The sequence below is a fragment of the Abrus precatorius genome, unplaced genomic scaffold (assembly GCF_003935025.1).
Source record: "Abrus precatorius isolate BTA unplaced genomic scaffold, Abrus_2018 Scaffold3, whole genome shotgun sequence".
Lineage (NCBI taxonomy): Eukaryota > Viridiplantae > Streptophyta > Magnoliopsida > Fabales > Fabaceae > Abrus > Abrus precatorius.
Window position 1 is genome coordinate 34,775,818 of NW_020874373.1, and position 23,145 is coordinate 34,798,962.

General features: G+C 28.7%; 2 protein-coding genes across 2 annotated transcripts; both read left to right on the plus strand.

Annotated features, from left to right (window-relative positions):
• Positions 1–7,189: 7,189 nt before the first annotated feature.
• Positions 7,190–11,769, plus strand: LOC113862662 (protein trichome birefringence-like 19). Its single transcript, XM_027495769.1, has 2 exons — positions 7,190–7,740; positions 10,899–11,769. The coding sequence occupies exons 1-2, from the start codon at positions 7,237–7,239 to the stop codon at positions 11,703–11,705; spliced, it is 1,311 nt and encodes a 436-aa protein (XP_027351570.1). The 5' UTR covers positions 7,190–7,236; the 3' UTR covers positions 11,706–11,769.
• Positions 11,770–15,473: 3,704 nt separating this feature from the next.
• On the plus strand, positions 15,474–17,659 carry LOC113861731 (protein trichome birefringence-like 19). The gene is made up of 2 exons (XM_027494731.1): positions 15,474–15,983; positions 16,652–17,659. Exons 1-2 carry the CDS (start codon positions 15,519–15,521, stop codon positions 17,465–17,467), a joined length of 1,281 nt encoding a protein of 426 aa, XP_027350532.1. The 5' UTR covers positions 15,474–15,518; the 3' UTR covers positions 17,468–17,659.
• Positions 17,660–23,145: the final 5,486 nt, after the last annotated feature.

Genomic DNA, 23,145 nt, shown 5'->3' on the forward strand with positions numbered 1-23,145 from the left:
AATTCTCATCCATAAGTAATAATTATTTTAAAATTTATATTTAAAGTAATCTTTAATTAATGGATGATATAAAGATTTTTAAACCAATGATGTATTAAAATTAAAATCATACACATGCTCATATATGTTACATCATTGATTTTCAACATACTAAATTTTCTCCATTTCAATAAAAACAAAAGTGAACGTGACATAATTGCCCTGCACTCTTTATTTTGATGGTCCACCCAAAACAGGCTGAGGTTTATACGCAATAAATTTGAAAATGAAATGAGCTTGAGAGAAAATCTACCACACACAGTATAAATAAAGATATTATTCCCACCAAATTTTTACTTTTTATTTCCTGTTATTTAATTATTTTCCTTCCATTTTTCACCTAAGCAAAATGGCATGAAAAGAAAAATTCAGACTTGTTCAGAAAATTCTTTGCATGCTTCATAATAATCTCATGAGAGCAAAGTTCTAAACTTATACATATACATAACATAATAATTAGTACTGACTTGGCCATGTGGGTTCATGCTGGATGCATGTGGTTTAAGTTTAAGGCTAATTACCTCATTAAAATTGAAACAACATATGAAGAACAGAACCTTATTGAATAGTTTTACTACTACACTGAAAAAAAAAAAGGGTAGCATAGCATCAGAAGGTGAAAGTTTTGGACTTAGGTGAATCAGCAATTTTAAGGGTCTCTTCAATAAGCTTTCTTGCCTTTCTGCTCTTTATCTCCACTCTCATGCTCTCACTCTTCTCCATCTTATCATAAGGATTCTTCAGTTTCAATGACCTTATTTTGGATTTTAGAGTCACTACCAGCCTTCCCAGACCCATCATCACTATCTTTGCTAAATAATTCTGCTCAAAACAGTGAAAGCAACAAAATCACAAATCAGTGCATGAGAAAAATAGAACAAAGAAAGAGGGTAAGGAAGTAGTGAAACAAACCTTGTGGCCTTCTTGTGTTTGGCAATAGAACACTTTCAATCCACTTGGTAGAGAATGCAAAAAAGAAAGAATACTTAATTAGTGAGGAAGAACAAAAGGGTCTATGATGAGTAAATAAATGTGTATGTTGAAGGGTGAAAGAGAGAGAGAGAGAGAGAGGAGACAAGTATGGAATAGGAAATGAATGAATTGAAGGGTTGGTTGTGAATATGTGAATGGTAATTAAGCATTAAGAGCATGGAAGGGTGACCACGCATATAGTAAGGAAGAGATATGTGGATTCATGCCCTTAAATACTTGTTGTATTTTCAGTTTGTACTGACTAGTCAGTACGATAGTACCATAAAAATAAGTTTTAATTACTAGCCCTTTTTACCGAAACATATAATATTTAAGTAATGGAAATGAGATAGAATAGAGGGTTTTATTTTAAAAAAATTAGTAGACGATTAATTTACTTCTTTTTTTATTTTATTGTTGTTAGATAGTTAAATTATCAAAGGAGTTTGATTGTTTCAAATATCTACTTATTATGACAAACACTTTTGATTAAGTGTTAAAAGAGTTAAATATATTATTCATGCGTATAAATACAAGAAGTTTTGTACTTAGTATTTGTAATTTTTTTTCTTTGTTTTCATCCTTAATTTTTATTTTCTTTTTGTCTTTATCCTTAACTTGTCATTAGATAATTGCTGGATTAACTAATAATATATGCCCTAGTAAGTTCTACCACGTGTACTAACTCATCATATAAGTTAAACATGATAAAATTGAAGTGTAATATAAAAATTATATTTAATTATAATAACTAAAAACAAAAATCACTATATATATATATATATATATATATATATATATATATATACACACACGATAGGATCCTTTAAAAATATACATGATCTTGAATATCCTAAAATTTATATGAATAGAAAAAAATGAACTTTTAGGGATAATACCTGCTTTAATATTTAATCGCATTTCATTGGGAGATCACTTACAAAATTAAAAAAAAAAAGGAAAAAGATGTCAATTAATTTTTCTTTAATACAAAGTACACTTTTACATTAGTAATGAATGAAATTTATTTTTAATGAATAACTTCTATTAAATATCCAATAGTTATATGGCATATTTGGGTTTATTCATAATTTAAAACAGTAGTAAAAGGTTAAAAATGGATTGTTATTAGCCTCAATTGTTTTCTTAGAATTATATTCCTCCTGAATGTTTGATCTATGTTAAAATTTTTATGGTGGTAACTTAAGAAGAAATTAAAAATTTATATATTTATTTTGTATTAATATATCGATCACAAATTTTACCTTCCGTTTCCCTACTTTTAAAATTTTTAAGATCATAGATGTTCAATAAAAATATAATCAATCGTCAAATATAAAACCAATAATTAATTATCTAATCAACTATGTGCACATACACAAGGGTGTGTATTATTTTAACAGATAAAATTATTCTTAGCACAAATTATAAGGATCTATATTGAATCCTACCTATAAGCTCATGAATTATCTTTTCATTCAGTTCTTCTATAATTAATTAAATATCAAATCACTTATGATATTATTAATCTCCACTTTATCTTAGAAAAAAAAAGGGAAAGAGAAACCATACCAAAAGACGTTTTGGTCCACCGAACTAAATACTTAGAAAAAGAAAAAGAGATTCAAAGATATATAATATTTTCTTTTTATTAGTTTTGTGAAAAAAATTAAAAATATTATTTCACGAAAATAATCTTTAACACTACTAAAAAATCTGTAAATATAGACGAATTTACAGACGAATTTTAGCATTATAAATGAATTTATAGATAGTTATAGTCCGTCTATAACATGCGCATTGATAAATAATTACAGATAGAAAAATATGTCTGTAATTTATAGACAGAAAAATCTGTCTATAATTACAGACGAAAAAGTCTATCTATAATTATAGATGAAAAAATCTGTTTGTAATTTATTTATGAAATTTTTTACAAATTATTTTATTTTTTATAAACATAATTATTCCTCCCTGTTCCTAATTATCACAATTTATAAACATAATAAAAACTACAAAATTATATATTTAAATCAGAAATTATTTATAAAATGTAAAATTAAAATGTCATTATAAATAAATTTTGGCAGAATCTCCTGTAATATATGAATATTTTCTTATATTTGTTTACATTAAATACAACAAAATTTTAATGTAAATTTTGACAAAATATCTCTTAATATATGAATATTTTCTTACATTTGTTTACACGTATTTAATATAAAAATCTAAATTTTCTTTACACATAATCTATATATTATGTAACAATCTATTAATCAATGCATAAAAAACATACACATTACAATCCTAAATCGTTCTAGAGCACATCCTTTTATAACTCCACAAGATGTATATTCTACAAACTCTGCAAACACAAAGAATTTCACAGCACACAATAATCAGGTTCGGAGAAGGACCTCTACGCCTTTCCCCCAGTCATACAATCTTCAATCCTACAACTCTATCTTAGAAGTTTTAAATCTCTAAAATACATCAAAAATAAAAAAACTAAACCGATTAAAAGTTAAAATATCGTACAAGGAACACAATGATGCAAATTATCTTTCAAAAGGATGCTTCAATTACTCGCAAAGGTAAAAAAACTGAGCTCCTAGAGAGAGACACAGAGAGGCGAGAGAGAAAGAGAGATTTATGAAAAATGAGGAAAGAGAAGGGGGAGGCGCGATGTTATGGGTTTCAGACATTATAGACAGGAAAATCTATCTATAAATGGTTTAATGGAACGGTGCGTTTTAAATGTCCATTTATAGATGAATTTTTTCGTTTGTAAATTCGTCAAAACCATTTACAAATGGAAAAATCCGTCTGTAAATAGTCACATGAAAAGTCGCTTAAAAGGAGTAATATTTATAGACAAAAAAATCTGTCTGTAACTCCTGCTCTTAATTTTCCTCCAATTTTCAAATTATAGATGAAAAAATTCATCTGTAATTCTTGTCTATATAATTTTGCGCCAAATGACGAACAAACTACAGACAAAATTTGTCTGTCTGTAATATCCGTCTAAAAATAGTAATATCCATCTAAAAATAGTACTTTTCTAGTAGTGTAACCAAATACGTCCTAAAAAATTTCAAGACAAAAATAACAAGTTTTAACATATAATAGAAAGCAAGATAACATTCTACATACACCTTAATAGCTCATGAATGATGGTAATTTAACTAATTGTTATGAAAATTATTACGGGTAGAAGCCTTTGCAATTCATGCCAACTTGCATTAATTAAGATAGCAATTTTTCAAGGCTAAGTAGTTAACTTCTCAAAATATTCAATGAGTCACATGAATTCATTTCTAATATGACAGCAAAATCAATGGAGAAAACATTTAAAAATACAATACTAATTAAACATGAGTTTAAATTGTAATTGAACATATCTCGAGTGAAGGAATCAAGAACATGTAGAAGCGTGCATGTTGTGATATTACTTAGGGTTCTCAAAATGATAGAAGTTCAATAAGTGGATCAATGACACAATGTGAGATTTGTCAAAATTAAAGCCCAAAAAATTATATAATTAATTACTATATTACTATTTTCATGTGTATTCATTTAATTTTTAAATATGAAATGATTAAACAAGTTAATTAGATATAATTTTTTTTAGCTTAATCATCTAAATGAACAAAATATAATTTAATACGTCACTCTAAAATGCATTATTTTTTTCCTGGTCACTTTTGTTTTTTCCAAAATGGTCATTCTGAAAAGCTCTAAAAGATCATATGAAGTTTTTGGGCCATGGGTTGCACCCAATATCAATGAGTGGCCCAAATCTATACCTGAATCCTGATCCTGATGTTACATATTTCCAACAAGACTAGACCAAAAAACAAAACATTTCCGACAAGACAAAAGTGTAATGTGGACCAAAAACAGAGACAAAAGTGTAATAAGGTATGGCAATCACAGTTCTTAACTGTGTGTATATATTTTGTACCAAAAAATAAAAGCAGCGTGCATTTGAATTAACTGTTTAAATATGATAATAAGATCATATAATAAAATATGAGATTATTTATAACAATTAAATTTAAAACATGAATTATTAGAAAATAAAATAAAAATATCAACTTAAATTAATCTGATAACTCATAATTATAATCTTTAAAAAATTATTTACGAGAATAACCGTTTTTTTTTTCATAATAATTGTCACTTTGTCAAACACACCAGCTATCTTAATTCTACATTTGTACTCCAAAACTTCTTATCACAAAACTTTATCTTTATATTAATATAAGCATTGAAGATACTTTGAAATCACTTTTTTTTTTTTTTTTGGTTTTTTGTTTTGGAGGGAGGTCAATGGTCATATTATGAACAAATTTAATGAACACAATATATGCATACTATTTAATTTCTCATCAATAACTATTGTGTAAATAATTTATCGTCATCTGCATTTTTTGGTGATAAAATTTAATCATTAATTAATTAATAAATATTTCATTCTTTATATCAGTGTGTTTACTAATGATTAAAAAATATTTTAAAATTTGATTATATTATTATATGAAATAAGTTTTGTGTTTACTTTTTTTTTTTTTTTGTCAAAAATTAAGTTTAAGATAATATATTTCATTTAAATTATTTAAAAGAGGCACATTTTGAGTTAACTTATAACAAATATGTAGTTATTGACAATAACTAGTTATTGAGGATAAAATGAATAGATAAAAAATTAAAAGTAATTACAAATTTAATCATAATTAATTTGTTCATCAGACAGATATATTAGCATTTCTTCAAACCGATATTTTCTTCTTTACAAAAAAGCTTTTTATCACACTTATGCATGCTAATTAACAATTATTTACATTTTAATTATCAAAATAAAAGTAGTAGTAGAAGAAGATAAACAAAAAATTTCAAACATTGTGATCTTGAAGTAAAACGTGAAATGCATGTAACAAGGAGCAGGTGAATTTCTTTTCATTTTGTTGAAAAGTTCACTCCAGTTACTCACTCCACCTTCTGAATGCATCCAACAACAACGACTATGACGCATCAAACGAGCGTTTTGTGCGCGTAGCATTATTATATTACAAAAATCGTATTTAATTATTCAATAAATTTGTACACTTTTTATAAGATAAATAAAAAAACTGGGTAAAATGACATTTATTTTATTTTTATGTAAATAGTAAAAATAAAATAAAAAGTATTTAAGAAGAAAAAAATTTAAATTTTTAAAATTAACATAACATTTTTATTATATGAAAGATTAAATTAAATTAATTTATGCTTATAATCCGAAGAAATAAAATAAATATCTATCATAAATATGTTTAAATGATATAACTAATTAATGGCATTATTATAGGTAATTAACTAAATATAACAAGAAATTATTAAAAAGAAAGAACATCAAAATAGAGATCTGGATCAAAAACGTCTCTGACATGCCAGCATGATTTTCTTCCTCAATATTGACTCTTTTCAGTGGAAATTAATATTGGGTCTTGCACCAATTAAGAAACAAATTGCCTAATTTATCCTTGAACATAGAGAACCCCAATATTTTACGTTATTCGAGAAGAAAATGCGGCTTTGAAATGAATGATCGCAAATCTCAACGTAGTTATATAAATACGATCTCAATTTGCAGACTAAAATATATATTTCAGTTTTTTATTCAAAAATAAAATAAAACCAAAACTCAATATATAGTCAACACTTGAACATATCATACCTTAATTAGTTGCTTACGCACAAGTAAGAAAATTTCAATATATATTATATATTCATTAGTCATATGCTATAACAAAAAAGAAAGATCATCTGTTATGATAAATTACTATTTTGCACGTAATTAAGGATAGTAGGACACAGAAAAAGACAATTGCAAATATTATATATCGTGGCGCACAGCGCATGGGGGAGAGGGACGTATAGAGGATAAGCGAAAATGAAAATCTCCCAAACACATCTCATGCATGTGTGCAAATAATCAAAACCTTAGGGATACAAATTATAATATTTAAATCAAAAGTGGAGAACAACAAGCATTTGTAGTTGGTTTATAGTGAAAACATTACTCAATCATAACCCAAACAAATTAAAAAAAAAGAACCTTCTTTGTTAATTCACATCCCCAATATGTTTATATAAGCAAAACTGCTTCCATTTCCTCTATACCTTGCCACTCTTCCCTTCAATCTCTCTCTCTCTCTCTCTTCTCTTTCTCCCTCGTTCCAAATGAAGTTCCAAGTTGTAGAGCTTCTATTTGGTAAAAACACCCCAAAACAAATGATCCCAAAAGTAACTTTACTAGCAGTGTTTGCTGTACTTGTATTTACTGTCACCCCACTATCCTACCCTTTGTTTAGATACTCTTCATCCGTGAAGGACAAACAATCTAAGCAAGCATCATCTGCATTTGATGATTTGAATGAGTCAGCAAGCTTGCCCTCAACTTCTATAAAGAAGTGTGACATTTTCACTGGTGAATGGGTTCCGAACCCAAAGGCTCCATATTACACAAACAAAACATGCTGGGCAATTCATGAACACCAAAATTGCATGAAGTATGGTAGACCAGACTCTGAGTTCATGAAATGGAAGTGGAAGCCAAATGGATGTGACCTTCCAGTGTTCAACCCTTTCCAGTTCCTAGAAATTGTTAGGGGAAAATCCATGGCATTTGTTGGAGACTCAGTTGGCAGAAATCAGATGCAGTCCATGATTTGCCTCCTATCAAGGGTAAGTCTCTATCTTCTGCCTTACTCACCAAAATTAGATGGTACTTTTTGTTTTTCTTTCTAACATTTTGAATCAATTATTTATGCTTTATTGGTTCATAATTTAATATTTTTTTAATTTTGTAGTTAAGAGTATTCCGAAGTAAAATTTTGATCCGTTGAGTGCATATCGGCTTGCTAGCTAGTTTGAAAAATCAACAAGGGTCTTTAAATTTTGAAAAATGTTTTTTTTTAATTTTATAAAAACATGACATTATTTTTAGCTTTTACACAATATTTTGATGTTTTCATAACTTCGAATTTAAATAATTAAAATAAGAAACAAAGTAAAATAAAAAAATAAGTTTATAATTATGAATAAACTTAATATTTTAAGCTAAGCATATTGTTAAAAGAACTGTCACTTTAATGGTTGATAATATTTTGAGAGATTAGTCTGATACTTTTCACGGATTCTATATAAAAAATTGAACATATTTTGGAATAACCTTTAGGCTAACTTTTGAAATTAGTTTGGAATCTGATAACATAACAAGCCTACGTCTTTACCTTAAATTCAGAGCCTTGAACACCTTAAGAATAATACTTTTTTCCTTAATAGAAATCTAAAGTGTGTTTTTTTCTTTTTCTTAAGCTAACAAATTTCTTATCTAAAACACCCCCCAATTTTGAAGTGGAGAGGGTGAGATTTCAAATCAATGAACAGCCATCATTACTATTTTTCCAATGTCTGTAGACTCGTGAAGATTAGACATCAACAAGGTTTCAAAGTTAGCAATAATATATATATATATATATATATATATATATATATATATATGTTATTTAATAATTTAAAATAAGTTTTATTAGAATGAATTTCACTTAATTTTAAATCAAAACGACACTATCTTTAGCATATTATTTGAGCAATAATTAAAAAAAAAATTTTTTGGTCGAGAACAATAATTAAACCTTATTTTAAAAAATTATGTACATTTAATCAGTGTCGGGTTTACTCCAAATGTCTTTATCCTAGCTATTATTTTTTCAATTGCATATACCTACTTTGTCCTTTTACCAGTAGCGTAGTTAGTTCACCTAAGCCCATTATGGGATTCAAGGATTAGGTAAATGATCAAATGGAAGTAACATGCATGAAAGCATCAAGCATGCATGCCGAGGAATCGAATCTTTTTCCCGGGAAAATGTGCCAGTCACATACATCGCACCTTGTCTTCCACGTTTCTGTCTACCACATGAAAGAAAATCTCAACCTTTTTGTAAATTACAGCACCATAATCACCAAAGATTATCAGTTCGAGAGTTGGTAATTTCGTCCTCCAAGAAAAGATTAAGTGTTCTCCTTTAGTTTAAATTCAAATTATATATCTATATTAAAATATATGCTTTTAATGTAAATTTTTATTTTCTAACTATGACATAAGCATGAACTATGTCTTTTAAACAGAAAAAAAAGAGTGTGTCCAATTTTTGTTTTTTTTATTAAGTACATTTACCTAACATGACTTCAATTAGTAAAAAAGTCAAAATAAAATCTAATATGATTTTCAGTTACTAAAATTCTTGAACCGAAAAATTGCTATACCATAATCTTCTGATGTCTCAACTATACTTGTGCGGCACTCGACCCTCCACGATTAGCCTATGCATAAAGCTATTCTGACAGTAACTTAGTCACTGTTGATCGTTGTAGTATTTTTCATTCTATGGTCTTGGCTTTGGATTATATGGATATTATCAAGAGTCGACGTCACCTACGTCTACAATAATTGTTCAAAGTCCTGCCAAAACAGAAAGTAGAAATGGTTGAGAAGTGATCTATTCATTTTTACGATGGTGTATTGTGTTAATAATACAGCTTTGACCCTTAATAAGTGAAATTTATCCAAAAACAAAATAAAAAAAATATAAGACTCGTTATTTTTAGTGTGAGACACGCAAATTTTACTTATTTATATATGAAGAGTGTGTTAAATGATATTTGCATAATTGTGCTCGCATTTCTCTTATATGACACTAGGGAAAAAAGAAAAAAGAAACAAGGTGCCCCAGCTTTTGTAGTTTTATGTCAAATTGTCTTTAAAATTCCAAGCAATTTGCATAGGGCTACTAGCTAAGTCATGTTTGGATAGGTATAATTATTCCGAATAAAATCAAGCGGTTTGGATTTGCTAGTATAGGTTCAAGTTGTAACATCAAATTCTATCTATAAAAAAGAAAGAGAGAACTAAAAGTGGCCTGGAGTGTTCAATAATTGTTGAAGCTCAACCAAAATAATAGATAGATCTAGTTGAGAGGTCACATTTCTGAAAGTAGAAAAATTAGAAATGGTTTTGTACACGTCAATTAGTCTTGACAATATTATGAATACTTCTCATTGGGCTAAGTCGTTGGTTGAACATGTAATTAATGTCAAATTAAAGCTTGCCCAACCAAATCCATATTTGCATGGACAAAATTTCTTATTAGTGTGTGCTTGAAGGGAATCCAAGATAAGAATCCTGATGGGACCACTCAATTATTTTACTTAAATGTCTGTAATACAAAAGTGAAATATATCATAATGTATTATTGGCATTAGCGTAATGCATTATTAATCAGATTAGCTATCTATTTGTGTGTCTTTTGTGGAAAAGTTCACATGTAAACAATATACCTATGAGCTGGATCCTCCGAGTTTGTAACATGCAGGGTTTCTTTTCACTGGGAACAGAAAAACATGACTTAAAATAAAGGAGGCTAAAAAGAATGGTTCTAAAGATGATGTTCAACATAAAATAATTTGAAAAAGCTTGACCACTGTTAGGAGTTTCAAAGTAGTAATATATAGTACTACATATTAGATTTGAAACTTAACTATACACTTAGGGGTGGCAGGTCACGAGACTATGTATTAATTAAATTATATATATTAAAAAGTTATTCAAGTTTGAGAAATTCTTTTAGGGTTTGTTAGCTCCAACTCTTAAGACTGAATTTAAGTATCTATAAATAAAAAAATTATAAAAAAATATACATTTAACTGAACTACCCCATTTACAGTTCTTGTGCCTTATTTTAATTTGTTTAACAGAATTGCATCTTTTCTTTTGGTCATTAATACAAGCATGTAGCTGTTTGAATATTTTTTTATGCATATTTTTTAAAACTTTTCAGGTAGAATGGCCCATAGATGTATCATATAAAAGAGATGATTATTTTATGCGGTGGAGGTACCCTAGTTATAACTTCACCATGGCTGCTTTTTGGACAACCCATTTAGTCAGATCCGATGAAGCAAATACAAAGGGTCCAGGCCCAACTGGCCTCTGCAACCTTTATCTTGATGAGCCAGATGAGAAATGGATAACCCAAATTAAAGATTTTGACTATGTAATTTTCAATGGAGGACATTGGTTTACAAGGTCAATGGTGTTTTATGAGAAACAAAAAATTGTTGGATGTCATTACTGCCTTTTGGAAAATGTCCCTGACTTGACCATGTACTATGGCTATAGAAAGGCTTTTAGGACTGTGTTTAAAGCCATAAATAGACTAGAGAACTTTAAGGGCACAGTATTTCTTAGGACATTTGCACCATCTCATTTTGAGAATGGTTTGTGGAATCAAGGTGGAGATTGTGTTAGAACTAAGCCATTTAAGAGCAATGAAACACAATTAGAGGGCCTCAATTTGGAGTTTTATATGATTCAATTGGAGGAATTCAAAATTGCCGAAAAAGAAGCCAGAAAGAAGGGTTTGAAATACAGGTTACTTGATATCACACAACCAACATTGTTGAGACCAGATGGTCATCCAAGTAGATATGGACATTGGCCAAATGAAAATGTGACATTGTACAATGATTGTGTACATTGGTGCTTGCCAGGACCTATAGACACATGGAGTGATTTTTTATTAGCAATGCTGAAGATGGAGGGTGTGAGATCAGTTGAAGAGAGACTTCATTTGCGAAGAGGTTGACAAATGAAATGGGTTTTATTTATTTATCATTTTTTTTTACCTAATCTGGCTTGTAATTGTAAGCTACCATATCCACATGTATTGTAATTAATATTTTTAAATTAAGATCAGTTTTGATTTACGTTTTCAATAATAGGTGATTTAAATAGTAAGGGGTTTAATTTCTTTTAGTCTAAAGTTTGAATCTTGTAAAATTAAAAAAAAATGGTCTAGCCAACTAAAATTAATTGAGATTTAAAGTCAATTTTAAATATTAAGACTATAACAAAATAAAAGTGTCATTTATGCATTAATTGATATTCTAATTTAGTTATTATGCAAGAATGAATTAAATGTTATTGGAGCACTCTCTTTCTTTCTTAATCGAATTTAAAACCTTCATCTTTCCTCTGAAGTTAACTACACACCGACATATCTCTTGAAGTTAAGTCATAAATATACTTATCCTTGTTGACTTGAAAATTATATCCACTTCCCTTACACTTTACTCTAATTTTTGCACATTAAAATTTATTTACATATATCTTTTTTTTTTATGTACATATTATACACACATAATATTGTTTTTGTATCATATATTGTGTAAAGAAATTAATTAACGAGATTTGTAAAGTACAACTATAGGAAAAGTTTAATGTTAGTAAAATATAGAATTAACATTTATTTTAAATTGATTTAATTACTCATCAAAAACAATTAATGAATGTAGATAAAAATTTAAACAATGTAATAATTTATGTCATTTACTATTAACCTATCGACCATTTTTCCCAAGGGTTTCCCAACATTGATATTTGTTCAATAAAAGCATTCAGATAAATCTTTGAGCAACTTTGGGATATGAAAATTGAACTATGCTCTAGAGTGGTAAGCTTATTGAATCATCAAAGAAACTATATGGTGTTCAGAGCAAAATTTTTAACATTACATGAAATGTGAAAATTGAAAAATTCTATCCTCAATAAAATGAATTTTTTGTCAACTATCATCAATAACTTAAAAATACAGAATTAATAACTAAGAACCAAACTCTTGAAACAGTGGTCCCAGCTCCAGCTCAAGCCCAATTAGTGTGAGTTAAACTCTTGATCACCATGATTCCAATTATAACCTGCCAATGAAATTTGCCACAAAGTTGAATATGTTTAGAGAAAAAGTAGAGGCTTGAATATGGAGGAGTTGAGAAATTACATAAAGTTTTAGATTTTACTGTGTTAAGAAACTATTTTAGTATCAAGTCTGATAAAAAGAAAAAGAAAAAGATAGAGTATCAAGTTTGATATTAATAACAAGGGGACCATAAATTGATTGGTACCAGTGCAACCAACTGCTGTTGCTATCTGATACAAAATAAAATAGGTGCCTAAAATTCAAGCTTTGCATCTTATCTTGATAATAACAGAAAAAGAACACCTAACAAAAACATGCATTCCCATTGCTCTGTGTTTTTATGTCATGACATATAGGATGGAAGTGTATATATGGTATTTCTTACTCAGAAATGCTTACATATACTGTTGATTAATTATAAAATACATTGTTAATTAATATATCATAAATATGATTTTTTATATTAATTATTGAAATGCTTTTATGCAACCGATATGGGACACAAGGACCACTTAAAGATAAAAGGCTTGTTGGCGTTCTGGATTTTGCCTTGATGCATTATTCCCATGCTGGCGAGCCCACCACCTTCTTCTAAACTTGTATACTGAACCTCTTTCTATGAAGTTTTGTTCACAATAATTATGCTAAGTCATATTCAGATTTGGACTTGCTCTCAATTTTACACAATAAGGTTAGTTATCAATGTACCAGTGCTTATTTCATAAATACTGTAACCTCCAAGAATGTACCAAGCCAAATCTATTTTACTTTTACTTCAGTTTTGGGCCACAATCATTTCTCATTTAATTTTATATACTTCAGAAGCACTCTATAAAACAGTCATGAAAGTTAGAAAATGAAAGTAGAGAGTCAAAGAGGAATATAAGTTTTATTTTTAATCAAAATAAAAGGATTGTAACTATATCATTATTCATTAGTTAATTGGAGCTTGGCAAAATTAAAATATGTATAGAAAATGAACAAGCGAAACACAAAATTAAATTAGTGTAAGTTAAAAAATATGCCAATTTATTATAATAAGTCAGACATTTGAGGTACGAGAATCAGATTGAAAGTCATTATTCAGATGTAAATGTTACTTTTAATGTAACTTTTACATAAAATGAGAGTGAGATATAAAATAAAAAAGTTGCATGTCACATATATTAAACTCTAATATACGTCACACTCTTCTTATAAGAAAATCTATTTCAAATATACATAATAAGTTGTATGTCCCATTAAATTTTTTACTATTCATTCATGTTGTATCCGATATTTTATTTTGTTTTATTTTTTAAAAAGCCATTATTACCATTAACAACTTACCTATGCCCAACAAATGCTTCCTTCATATCAGTTCAACCCTTCACTACTCGAACTACATGTTTTATTCGTATCTGACTTAAGATCGATCAATACCTTATTTTGATTTTGTTTATATGTGTTACTGAATAATTTTTAGGAATAATAAATGTCGAAAATTTCTCAGCCACACACCTTCAATCCTTCGTCTATCCTGTTTTCAAGCCTCTCATTTTCATTGGTGGTGCCAAGTGCCAGATACTTTTCAATATTATTGCTTTTTTTTCCTCTCATCTCTTTTGGTTTGATTTTTCGCTTCTAGTAATCGGAAGTGATTAGTCTTACCAAAACAAACAGTGCAAAAGAAAAGAACGTTTAACACTAATCAGAGCTGGAGTTCTCTCTTCTGCTTTCTGAAGTTAAGACTTAGTTGTTAATGATATCACGTTACCAATAAACTATTTATTTTAATATTTAAAATTAAAAGAATTAATTATTTTATTTTTCACCTTAAATTATAATTATAAATTTAATTTTTAATTTTATAAAATATTATTATTTTTTTAATTTAGTTTAATCGGATCCAACTAAAGTCGCGCGCCTGTATATGATAAATGAGTTTATCACTAAAGATTTTTTATATACACAAAAATTCATTCAAAATTTTGCTTAAGAGCCAACCTTCCTTAGTAAATATTGTTCATTTTATTTTTTATTGCATTAAACCAAATTTTTTTTCAATAAACATAATATTTTACAAAATTTAAAACTAAAATAAAATTTAAAAATTAAAATAGTTAATGCTTTTAATTATAGATTGAATTTCATTGCACAGAAGTAAATGTAAAAAAGCTAACTCACCACCTTTTTACCATAAAAACTAAATAAAAAGTGGTAGCTAGAGTTATAACTAATTTTAATGAGTTAATAAATTTTTTTGAACATTTTGATAAATACATTTTAATATATACGTGGATGGATGTGTATAAAGATGTATTTAATAATAATTTTATTTTAATATAGCGATAATTATAAAATTAAATCATATAATTATACATAAATAGTCAAAATCAAAAGTAAATTAATAATTCTACAAAAAGTTATAAACATTTTTTTAGTTTTTAAATATTTAAATATAACTTATACTTTTTATTCTTATTTTCATAAAAAAAAAAAATCTAACTTGAAACACACACACGCACAATGATTACTTTATGTGACGTATCATGAATCCATGATAATCAATATGCAATGCCACTAGAGAGTGTTGTCACTGACTCAAAATTGAATGGTTGATTCAAATTAACCACACATCAAAAGAGTATATAATATACATACATATATATAAGTCGTATATATGTTGGCAAGTCTTTTGATACAGCAAGCATCAACTGAGCCATGAGATTTCGGTCCATACAACTTCTCCATGGCAAGTACGCATCAGGAAACACTACCAAAAGCGTTATGCTTCTTCCATTCGTTGCGCTTCTTATATTCATCTTCTCGTTGTCTCTCATGAGAAATTCACATCAATCATCTCCTGAGATATATGCTAGCAGTTTGTATGTGAACAGCACAGAAATGAAACAATGCAACATCTTCTTTGGAGAATGGGTTTCTTATAGTAAAGGACCTTATTACACCAACGAGACTTGCCCTTTGATCATAGACCAACAAAATTGCATCAAGTTTGGGAGACCTGACAGAGAGTACCTCAAATGGAGGTGGAAACCCCATCAATGCGAACTTCCACTCTTTGATGCAACCCATTTCTTAAAACTTGTCAAAGGAAAGTCCATGGCCTTTCTTGGAGACTCAGTAGGAAGAAATCAGATGAATTCATTGTTGTGCCTCCTAAATCACGTAAGTAATAACCAATCAATTAATGACACTTTTTTTTTCTTTTTTCATTTTTTAAATTTAATGTTAAGTACTTAAGGACATATATTTATTTCCTTAAGCATTTTTAATTACTTAAAAATATATTAAATGATCTTTATATGTCTGATATAATAAATATTTTTAATAGTTTTTTATTTTTATTTCTTTAATCATGCATAAAATAAAAAATATTTTTTCTTTTCATATAATGGTAATGGTAAAAATTGAGTCTACTACCTCAAACTACACAAGCCACTTAACTTTAATCCAATCTTGATGACTTGACAAATCAATTTCTATTACACCCCCATCCCTCCTCCAATACCAATCTACTACTCAATTGTATTACTTTTAACCCCTTTTTTTGGTTCATTATTAAAGCTATTTCTTAACTAATTGTCTTTTTTTGTGTGTATATTAAAGCTACTTTTTAACTAATTGTAGGAGAGTAATTTTTTTCGAGACACAGTATGTTGAAGTGGGGTTTGTCTCCTAATTATATAGTCAAAGTTCACTTTTTACTCTTACACACGTTATGGCATTACATTAATTTGTTGGTGATCCGTTGCATACATATTACATTACACAAACATTGTCTCATAATTAAGAAGATTAGTCACAGTCCTAGAAAACATGATTTACTCTTTTAGGTTGCACGTCCGGAGGATATTTCTAAGAGATACACTACAGACCCCATATATTTCCGAAGGTGGTTCTATGTTGATTACAATTTTACCCTTGTAACACTTTGGTCCCCATTTTTGGTGAGAGCCAGTGATGCTGACCTCAATGGTCATTCTCTCAATAGCCTCATGAGCCTGTATCTAGATAAGGCAGATGAAGCATGGACTAGTGAGATTGAAAACTTTGATTTTGTCATTGTCTCAGCTGGCCAATGGTTCTTTCGGCCACTTGTGTTCATTGAAAATGGACAAGTTGTTGGGTGCCACAAGTGTGAACACGAGAACATCACAGACCTTACTCACTACTATGGCTACAAGAAGGCATTCAGAACTGCAATGAGAACTATTGTGAATCTCAAAGGGTACAAAGGGGTGACATTTTTTAGAACATTCTCCGCAGCTCACTTTGAGAATGCTGAGTGGAACAAAGGAGGGAGTTGTGCGAGGACAAAGCCTTATAGCAAAGAAGAGATGAAGTTTGAATGGTATATTCTAGAGACATATATGACTCAAGTGAAGGAGTTTATAGCAGCAGAAAAGAAAGCAAGAAAGAGGGGTTTGAAGTTTTTTATGCTAAATACAACTGAAATAATGCTGTGGAGGCCTGATGGCCATCCCAATAACTATGTCTATGGACATACAAAGAACCATAATGTGACATATAATGATTGTGTTCACTGGTGCTTGCCTGGCCCTATTGACACATGGAATGAGTTTTTATTCTATATGTTGAAAATGGAATGTCAGAAATCTTTCATTTCATCGTTACACAGATTTGTCTAGAACATCAGATTTGTCGTGCTATACACTTGAATGATACTATTTATTCTTTTGTTGAAGGTTGTGTGCAAAGTATATTGTACTTCTTTCCTGTATTTACAAACGAGAGGTGATTGAGAAATGGGCAAACTAAATGTATTTTAGCTACAATTGATTATTGATTCTTGAACGAAAATAAAAAGCAATTTGTGTATATATATCTTATTGTACTTCCTCTATATTTTGATGTATTGGTTGCTTAATTGGTAAAAATATTCAGGCCCCAATGTCCCTCATTTGCAAGTAAGTAATGCTCTGGCCTTGGTTTCATTGTCAGTATGGCCCATTGAGCCTTTTACTCCTTCACTTCACAGGCCAAGGTTGGATCATGGGTTAGGCCAGTTTGCTTCAGATATTTTAGGTAAGTGTGGAGTCATAAGCTACATCAATCTTTATTCAGACAACTAATCATTTCGACCCAAAAAAAAGGTACCACTACTCATTGACTTGACCGGAAGAAAAAAAAGGCAAGAAAAGATTTTAATTTTAGTGAAAAAGAATTACCTTATTAATTAATCAGAATATGTTATGGATATAATTTTTATATAATAATAATATATGATTGGATGACAGTTTAATTTTTTTTTATACATCATTAGTTTATTTAAATTAAATTCAATATAAAATGAGTCGTTTACCTTTATTTGAAAAGGAAAATGACTTTTTAATTTGGTCAAAGGTGATATATTAAAATTTTCATTTGTTATGCATGGAAAGCAATCCTAGAATTTGAAGGTAAATAGAGATTTGAACACAAAAGGATAGGTCCAAGTGTTCGTTGTAATTTTGAAGTTTATTTCTTTTTCATTCTAGCTTTTGTAGTTATAAGTGCCAATCACTTCTAATTCGGAGTGAATGAAATTTGACAATAGTCTAACGTCGGAAACCACAGTCATCATAAGACCCATCATTCTATCCGAATCGACATTAACTATGTTGCATGGACTCTAAATAAGCGTCCAATCTTATCAAATTACCCCTATCACACATTATTAGCAAAAAGCTTCACCTGTGTAAAGGAAGAAGCTAAAAAGCCTAACTTCTTAATTTTGAAATAGCACTTTGTGAAAATCCCTACCAACTTACTTCTCAGTCCCTTCATTTCATCCCATACAAACAGGCCCTAAATAAAACACTCCATTAATTCTCAACTACTCCATATATAATTTCTTTTCCTTTTCTTCTTGTTCAACTTCATCCAATACCTTTGTTTTCTCATCATCATTCATCAATAACTGAACCTGACGAAGATGCTCCCCAAAGACATCACCTCCAAAACACTCTTAGACACTTCCAACCCCATAACTCCCCTTGAAAACGTTGTAAACGACTCAGCAAGCATGCTTACTAGAACTTTTCCAGAGAATGTCCTAAACGCAACCCTACTACCTGACCTCTTCAATTCACATGCAACGTCTTTTCTCGGAAAGCTTCAAGAGCTTGTAAGAATTTCGTTTCGTCGTTCTATAACAATAGGCTTCGTTCTACTCCTCCTTGGGAGCATAATCATGACGATTATTATTTCGATAATTCCATTAACGCCGTTGATTATAGTAACGAGCCCCATATGGATACCAACCGTCACGGTTTTCTTGCTCATTACCGCATCGTTCTTGTCGATATCGGGGTTCGTTGTTGTTGCGGTGGCGATCGCGTTATGGGGTTACAACTACTACAGGGGACGCACCCCACATGGCCGGCGAATTGGGTGAGCTCATGGTGACCACCGAGCCCACAAAACTCTTCACTACGAGGTTTTATTTATTTACTTTAAATAATTATATATTTTTTATTATGTTACTGTGTATTAAGCCGCAACATATCATTATTGATTAATATTTTTACTTTTAATTAAATAAACTTGATAGTTAATGCTAAGTATTTCAACTTGTAATTGTGGTATATTGTGAAAAATTCGTAATTGTGTCTCGAATTTGAGTTTGAATGAATACTATTATGTTAAATATTTTTAAAAAATTGTATCTGCAGTAATTTTATTCGGTTCATGCAAGATTGACTTCAATGAAATATACCTACAGTTTTTTTAAAAAAATTCATAATTATGTAACGTAAAAATAAAGATGTGTTGTGAATTGTATTTATTTAAGATAATAAAAGTCTATTATGTAACTTTGTACTTCTTTTTAATTAGATGCCACAGATTTATTTGTTTTTAGTTTTTTATTTTTTATTTGGCTTGATTTTTTAAAGCATTTTATATCATACTTTAATGTTATATTATATCTTTTGGAGTATAAAAATATCATACTATTCTCTTAGATGTCAATTCACAGTCAATGTTGTACTAAATTAATGTCTTCATGATAACTATGGTCATTTTGAATTATAAAACCATGGTTGAGCAGTTAGGATCAACAATGATCCTCCAATAAAGACAAGTATCCGTAAAATCTATCCCAACAATCAAAACACACATAGCAAACAAAAGCTTTTGAGGCAAGCGAGGCACAATTATAAGTTTGAAAGCTAAACTACATATAACTTGTTATAAGCATCAAATCACACATGACAAATTTGCTATTACACGATCTAGATTCAGTAACTCATATTATTGCAATGATAAAAACTCAGAAAAAGGGGTAACTCAATGGCTACACAAAGCAAAGGAATTTCAAGTCTATGTTACACACTTTATGTCTTACCCATATTCTTCAAGTGTTACACCATTCTTAACTTGAGTATCAAAGTATATTCTGCAAGATATTATTGTTGACTTAATTTATATCATTAATTCTACATAAAATATGCATTGAGTATAAAAAATTTAGTATGATTTAATTTTGTCCTGGTTGCGGGATAATCTATAATGGGTTGGCCTAGTCTACTATTCTAATTTTTATTTTTTAAACAAAATTTTCGGTTTGAGACAGAACTAACAAAATGTGAATTATAATTTTGAATTGAGATATAAAAAAGTGAGTGTTTTTTTCTTGAATTTGTCATCCATTAATAAATTGTTATAATAAATTTTATTTAATCAATAATAAACTTGATCTATTTAATCTTTTTTTACTTTTAACTAAGTTCTCATTAATTTTAGCTTTAAAAACTTTCTTTTGATGAAGTAACAATTATTGAAATTATTCTGTAATTATTATATGAATTTGGAAAATAATTATATCTTGTTATTTAATTGATATGCACCCATTTTCACTTTTATGATTTTACTTAAAAAATTCAATTTGGAAAATATTATAATACACACACACACCTATATATATATATATATATATATATATATATATATTCATGAAACCTACCAAGCAATTACTATTTATGATAGTCTTTTTTTTTTTTACTTTGGTCTATTAAATTGAATTAATAGAAGATGAAAAATTAATGTATAAATAAATAAAATAATTAGAAAATATAAAAAAAAGATGAATAGTTTATTTTTTATAAAAAAATATTTATTCTGAATACTATTCGTAGCCTAATGAACATTTTTAATTTTTTATATTAATAATTAATAATATATTGAGTATCTAAATTAAGACAAATATCCTTGAGCCACCTATTCATGCTGTCACGACCAATATCACCGTTCAGGACAACCCTCTTCATTATTCTTAATAAATGCGTAAAGTACTAATGCTAACGTTTATTTTGAATAAATTTTTCAATAATATTTATAAGGAATAAAAAAAATTATGTAATAATATAAATCAAATTCTTTCTATAAATTTAAACTAACTTAGTTTTCTCTATTTTTAGAAGTTATTTTATTTAACTTCTCTAAAGATAGATTATTTTTAATTTATAAAAAAAATTTGTTTTTGTATCTCCATTTATTAAAAATGATCTACAGACTCTGGACAATTCCTTCTAACTTCTAATCAGGCGAGTCTGTAATCTCCATCACATTGTATAATAAATATTGGTGTTTGTGTATTTAATTACGTATATGCATTATGCAACTAGCAATTAATTGGAAGATCCTACTCATTGAATCTTAGAGGACCCATATGCCACATATGACAGAACTCATGTAAATTCAAAAGGTTGTAGTGGTTGATGGAGGAAGTGGGTCCATTGCACCCTTGGTCGACTATTAGACTTTGTAAAGATGTGATGCCCATTTGATTTATTTGATTATGAAACGTGGTAACACAATAATTGTTTATTTTTATTCACAAGTGTGTGCACTGGCACTGCAATCTCCAATATAGCACACATATCATGTTAGTTATGAGATCATGGCAAGTTGGCAACTATAACTATTTTTATCAAGTCTTGAAGAGTTATGCTGCTAGTTTGACTTTGCATTCTAAGGATGGCTTTGTAGCATGTTGTGCATAAAGTTTGCATGCATCGTTGCTTCTTGTATGTTGAGCTTTGCCTCTCAATTCCCAATTGTGTGTGGAAGCATGCATACCTGAATTCTAAGCTCAATTTGTAAGCTTGAACATGCTATGTTGCAAGTTATTTGTTGCAGCAATGTTTTCGCTATCGATTAGATGAATAATATTAAGCTTGATATAGTTTAAGAAGAGAAATTGTGTTTATATTATAAAATTGTGTAATATTTATTTTTATATAACAATGAGACGTGAAAAATACAATTCTCTACTAATAAGAATCTGCATGGAGCAATTAGTAAACTATATGACACAAAATTAATGATCATTTGAATTAAAATTTTAAGGAAAAAAATTCTCAATGTTCGGATAAAAATAATTGATCCTGATGTCTAAGAATAAAACTCCATTGTAATCAAAATGGGTATATAAATAAATCTCAAATAAGCGCATAAATCGCCTTAACAACCAGCCACATAACTAAGTATGAATCTTTATATTAAAGAAATAAGAAGCTAAAAAATCACCCAAAAAACAATATGTATGAGGTTTTGTTGAAAGTAGAAATCTCAATTTACGAATCACCAATCTATCTATTCACTTTCAAGAACTTCTTATCAAGAATTTTGATTTTTCAAATTTTAGCTCAATTCAACGATCGATGAACGACGATCTCTACTTATGATTTTATCATGACTGTCGTATGAGCATGTGAGTTAGCTTAATTTCTTCTCTTTTCTTTTGTCGATTCTATTACTTTCTTAACAGAACATCTTTAATTGTTTACTTTAATCATATTTTCTCGTTTTACACAAATGAGACATGCAATGAACTTTCATAGTTTGCGTCTTTCTTTCCATAAGAAAGAAGTTTAATATCTAATATTAGGAAGATAAGAAGAAATAAAATAAAGTCAAAATGAGAGACATGAGTTAATTTTTTTAAATTAATCCTATAAAAATAAACGATCTATATGCTGTTAAAGTTTTAGTATTTTGCAAATCAAATTAACATTTTGAATTGTTGTAGCTATAATAATTAGCGGTTATGTGATTAATAAATCGTCAAATTAAACTTTGTAACGAATATGACGTGACACCATGATTTGTATTCTAAGCCACGTTTGATTAGTCATAATATTTATATTTTTTAACATGAATTTTGCTGGTTAATTTGATCCAGGATTACGCATTTTTGCATATTACGTTTGTATTAGACTAATTTTAATCGAATTGAATAGAATTGTGATAAGTAACAAAGTCATATATTTTTGAACTCTTTAAGCAAATGATTTTCTGTGAACTCTAATTCGAGACTTCTAAT